Below are 5678 nucleotides of genomic sequence, written 5' to 3'. Positions count from 1 at the left end.
TTGGAAAGTTACAAAAAAAAAGGTGTGTGTATGTCTATCGTACAGGTAGTTACTCTATAAATAAATGTTATAAAAGGGCTATGCTTCGAAAATGACAAACATAAAACTAATTTTTGGTTTAAACTACTATCAATGCAATACACTACTACCACTAGGTGTTACAAAAAGGCGGTATGCTCCAAGGACGGCGACAAAGTGATACTTTTTGTTTATAAACGGCTTAAAGCACCAAATCCCCTTGTTTACCGAAAGCTAAGCTTTAAAGAGTTGCATCACTCAATGAAATGGCAACAATTTTATGTCGTTTATATCCTAATTTAGGATAATAGCAACACCGACCGGCATAGGAAACCTATAATGAGAATTTTGATCGTCCAATATTTATATATGTTCATGTCAAATCTTCAAAACATACTGACTACCTACCTACTGATCAGCAAAAAAAATGCTAGGTAGCAATCATTTAATGTCCATTATTCTATGCACTGGGTAACCTTATACTCACTTCGTTCAAAAACGTAAGTTGTTTTGGATTTTCTAGGTTCACAGTATTTACTATGCACTATACATAACGTATATCTAGTATTTACTATGCACTATACATAACGTATATCTAGGTGCGTAACAGAAGCTACGAACTTAGAAGAGTTAAAACGACCTATATTTTGTAACAGAGGGATGAAGTACTTCCATGTATGTGTTTTGGGGAAATATATACTTCCATATATTCAGACCTGTACTAAATAACATACGCAAGATTTTGTTTCCCCGTGTCCATCTGCTTACAAGAAAAAATCGAGTTGCAATAATGTAAAGGAGAAAAGTGGTACAAATTTAAACAAACTCCAAAAATTTGGAACGAGAGTGCTCCTAATCAATAGCAAACATATTTTTTCTATATTCTATACTGAAGGGAGTCGAAGGTCATCTTTAAATATACACATGGAACCGAGTGAACCTTCCTTGCATAATAAGCAGTTCAGGCATCATGAAGCACGATCATGATGTTTTTTTAAAGTCCTAATTGGAGGAGAGTCCTTATCCTTGAGGAACCAGAAATATTCCTTCCGCACCATCTCCTTGCCATCATTTACAGGGTCAAAGCCACATCTGTAGAAACTGGACATGCCGAAAATAAAGAGAAATAAAAAAGAAAATAAGAGAGTATATTGACATCAGTGAGTGTGCAAGTCAGCAAGTAACATGGAGTGTAATTTGTAAAGAATGATTTAAATTAAACATTCTTGATTGGTTTTGTTGTTATCGCGTTCTGTCTGAATAATGAAGCAATGCAATATTATTGAGAAATAAACTGAGTGAGAAAGAACATGAACATCAATGTTTACTACACAGTGACTTGAGTGCTAATTTGTTACTACATTCTTTGTGGACTTTTCTATAAAGATTGTCCCCTGAAAATGAAAAAGTAGTACCTTCCATCCATCCCAATAACCATCACAGTGTTCTGTTCTCCAAATGCTGCAGTGTAGCGGGTGGTTTCAGGTAAACGAAACTGGGCGAATGACCATTCAGAGCTGAAATAGTCCGGCAGAATCCCTGGAGAACATAGAAGTATATAAAGAAATCCATTTAGTTGAGATAATATAGAACAACCAAAAACATTGCAGGCCCCTTATGTCATTCTCAATACAAGTGTCATATGAGTTTCATCATCATTAAATGATATGTCACATAGGCAAAAATAATGACATGACATGTAATTTAGAAGAAAGAAAAGAATAGATCTAGTTTCATGGTGATGAAACTTCGTGTGCACAGTTACCAAGAGCCATGAAATTGGTATGAAACTACATTTAGAGGATTTGAGTTTCATCTACACACATTCATCAACTTCTATTGGTCGCATGGTGCATTTAATCATTAATACCGATCAACAATTAAATGTGACAGCTTACCTATGAAACTGTGCCATGAAACTATGCGTTGAGGGATGTGGTTTATTCCAGTATCAAGCTGACATGACACTCGTAGTAACTGTACAATGATTGTGCATTAAAATTGGCATAAATTGTACGGGTAGAGTCACTACTAAGAACAAACTAACTAATTAACTAAGAATAGATGATAGAGCAAGTCAATTCTCGTCTGACAGTAACTTCTCGCACTAACTGACTACTAAGCACAAAACCAAGCCAAGGATCGATTATATGATGACGTAAATGTATACACTTCTCATTGTCAAGACAGTTGTATACAAATTAAATCACACATTTATTACTTTCGCTACTCATTTTTGCAAGAAAATGGACAGAATATTCTATTGGAAACATAAAAATAGCCGTGAATTTTAGAGGTGACTCTGTTATTGTTCATCAGATTCCAATGCGCTTGAAAGAGTATGCATCATCTGAGGAAAAAATTGGAAAGAGAATTTGTGGTTACCTTTCATGAAAGACAAGGATGATCTTGCATTGGATGCGGTGTTCGTTTGCACGGCTGAACCTGCTGCGGCAGATTGGTTGCCACCTGCATCTCTAACTCTCAGGCTGAAGACATGCAGGGTTCCTTTGTCGCTGCACACCGCCAACCACCGCAGATTCGGTGACAGCGCAATGCCATGGATGTCAGCTTGGTCACGCCCTCTACGCACCTGCAAATTCAGAAGATGTCATCATCGTTTACTGTCTACTCCTCTCAGTAAAAAAAATGGTTGCAATCTAAGGCACCTCCTGCAAACAAGTCCCGTCCATGGCGCTGAACACCCTGACGAGGGTGCCCTTCACGCTGGCCGTGGCCAGCACGGCCCCGTCCGTGGTCATCGCCATGCACGCGATCTCCGAGCTGTGCGCCGCGATGAGCCTCGTCGCCGGCTGCTCCTTGCCCAGGTCCTCGACGCGGACCTGCCCGCGCGCCGTCCCGGGGCAGGCCAGCACGCCGGAGCCGGCGTGGCAGGAGAGGCAGCAGAGCCCGCGCTGGTTGAGCGCCGTCGGGATCTTCCAGAGCGGCCGCGCCAGGTCGCCCAGCTCGTAGACCCTGACCGTCCGGTCGAGGACGACGGCGAGGTAGGCCATCGACACCCGGACGGCGCGGACGGCGGAGCGGATGCCGGTGATGTCGCAGATGCGCTTGTTCTTGCTGTCGTCCCAGAGCTCGACCCTGTGCCTCCCGGCCTCGTCCACGGCGACCAGCGCGAAGATGCTGCTGCGGAACAGCATCTCGACGATGGCGTACCCGCCGCCGCCGCCGCCGCCGCTGGGGAGGACGCGGCGCAGGCTCTCCTGGAACGGGGCGCAGTTGAAGACGCGGAAGTCGGCGGTCGTCGCCGCGGTGAAGCAGCCGCTGTCCTGGTTCCAGGAGACGGAGAGCAGCCGGAAGCTGGTGTCGTCGGCGTCGACAGCACTGGAGGCCGCGGCTACGGCGGCGTGGGCCATGGTTTACTGTCGGCAGTGGCCGCGACAGGCACAAGCTAAGAATCCCCGCCGCCGGCCACGCTGCTGGTGGTGAAAGACAAGTGGTCCGGCCGGCGACGCCGGTGCCCGAGAAGAAGCTCGCGGTCCAAGGAAGGCAGCGAGTTGTCCGACGGGAACGAACAAGTAGGATCTCGAGGGGACCTCGACGTCGGCGGGGGGGGGGGGGGGGGGGGGGGGGGTCTATATACGTGCGAGTGTGCTTGTATGGAGGTCGGGCTCTGACTCCTTTGGTCGTATCTTGGGTTTCGGTTCGGTCAGGGTGTGTTGGTGACTTGGTGTCGTTTCCGCCGGCCGCGACAGCGCACAAGCACAACACGGCCGTATCAACCAGGGTTGTGCTTCTCCACTCGACGTCTTGCCCTTGTCTGTCGAAAACTCAAACTAACTGGGACTCCAAACTACTACTAGTAGCTAGCTATAGCAGGTGGCCATGCTGTGGCCACTGCAAGCTCCCGGTGATCAGGGTCCGCCGCCGCCGCCGTGCGCCGGCTTCTGTGGCCCTTTCCATCTGCCTCCAAGCTCAGGCGACGCAGCAGGGCTCTCCGGCTCACGCGCCGCCCGTCCCGTTGATCCGGGACGACCATCGTGATCCACAAGGCTGCTGCCTGATTCTCTCCATGGTCGCTGCTGCAGTGTCTGCTAAGTTCTGAATCTTCTGATCAGCCGATGGGCGAGAGAGGAGCACCTCCGGTGGGCGGTCTGGCCGGTGACGGGGGGGCGTGGAGCGGAGGGAGAACCGGAGCGGGCGCGGCGACCGGCGAGTCGGCAACCAAGGAAAAGGGAGGGACGAGATCGGCGCGAACTCGGAGGGCGCGCGACGGGTTTGTGACAAGGCGACAAGCACCAGGGCTTTGGGCCCTGCATTCCTTATTCGGCTGGATCTTTCACGTTCCAGCGGCCCAAGCCCGTTAAATAGAACGAGTTAGACCCTCTAAATGGATCTGAAAGTACTTTCACGTCAGCATATAAAAGCCCATGAAAGCCGAAGTGAAGTTGGCGAGCCGAGATGTGTGGTTGGCCCACTGAACCCAATCAGATAGTGGGCTCGTTTTACTTCTTCAAAAAAAAAAAAATAGTGGCTCGTTTATGTGCAATTTATCCTCTGATTGGGCTAATATGGATCGGTTCCTTTCGAATGGATCCAATGTCCAATAGTCCGATTTTCCTTTGTATGTTAATCACATTACATATTCGATTAATTTTGATGAAAAAAATTGCAAAACTGGTTAGGTTTTTTTTGTCACAATGACCTCGTGAAAGGACCTTGATCACACGATGTCGTAGCCTAGAGGGGGTGAATAGACTTTTTTTTCAAAATTCGGCACTTAATCCCTGCTGGGACTGCCTGGACCGATCAGACCGGTCTGATCAGGCAGACAGGCCAGCAGCAGGGAAAAGTCCCCTCTCGAGCTTGAACCTATATGAAACTTGGAGTGTAGCTTTTGCAGAGTATTTCTATCAATATAAATAGATCCCTACACACAAGTAGAGCACACCCAAGTAGATCGAGCAGAAGCACAATTCAAGCTCAAAACTATAATTGCAAGGTATGTAAAACAAACCGAAATGAAGATGATGCAAAGGAGACACGATGATTTGTTTTATCGAAGTTCGAATTCACCCCGTGCACCCACGTGTGAATTCTACTCTCCGTTGAGGAAGCTTATGGTGACCTCAAGGTCAAGCTATCTCATCTGCTCCACTATATGACCATGCGCCCTCGTGGCACACGATCGATGCTTCAACAAACTTGCCGCTGCTCACCACAACCTTGGTAGCTAGCCGGCGACGCCTAGCCGTCTAGGAGCCAATGCTCCAAGAATAACAAATGCTTCAATCGAGTTGGCCGACGCAACCTCAAGTGCTCAAAGCTAGGGCTCAATCTTTCTTGCTCAAATGACTCTCAAGGGATTGATTCACTCAACCCAACTCAAAGATTCAACTAGAATCAAACAACTCTCACAAAGAGAGGTTGGGGAGGACTCTCCAAGTGCTCACAAGGCTCTCACAAGTAGGGTTTACAAAACCGACCAGTCCGGTCAAACCGCCGCCCTCCGGTAGCGGTTTACCGGACTGGTTTGACCGGAAACCGGTGGAAACCGGTTAAATTCAAATCCAAATTCAAAAGCACATGTGTAACCGGTTCCGACCGGTAAACCGACCGGTTTGACCGGTTTACTGGTCCAGTCTGACCGGTTACCGGTGTTTTAACCAAAAAATCCGACGGTTTAAAAGTGGTTTCCCGGT

At 47.4% G+C, this 5678-nt stretch overlaps 1 protein-coding gene across 1 annotated transcript; it reads right to left on the bottom strand.

Annotated features, from left to right (window-relative positions):
• Window positions 1–986: 986 nt before the first annotated feature.
• On the bottom strand, window positions 987–3392 carry LOC120667541 (autophagy-related protein 18d-like). The gene is made up of 4 exons (XM_039947597.1): window positions 2688–3392; window positions 2404–2611; window positions 1434–1557; window positions 987–1119 (listed from the first exon to the last, which is right to left on the bottom strand). Exons 1-4 carry the CDS (start codon window positions 3390–3392, stop codon window positions 987–989), a joined length of 1170 nt encoding a protein of 389 aa, XP_039803531.1.
• Between the last annotated feature and the right edge of the window lie 2286 nt (window positions 3393–5678).

This window comes from Panicum virgatum, chromosome 3N (genome assembly GCF_016808335.1).
Source record: "Panicum virgatum strain AP13 chromosome 3N, P.virgatum_v5, whole genome shotgun sequence".
Classification (NCBI taxonomy): domain Eukaryota; kingdom Viridiplantae; phylum Streptophyta; class Magnoliopsida; order Poales; family Poaceae; genus Panicum; species Panicum virgatum.
Note: the sequence above shows the minus strand (reverse complement) of the source record. Positions and strands in the feature narration are given on the sequence as shown.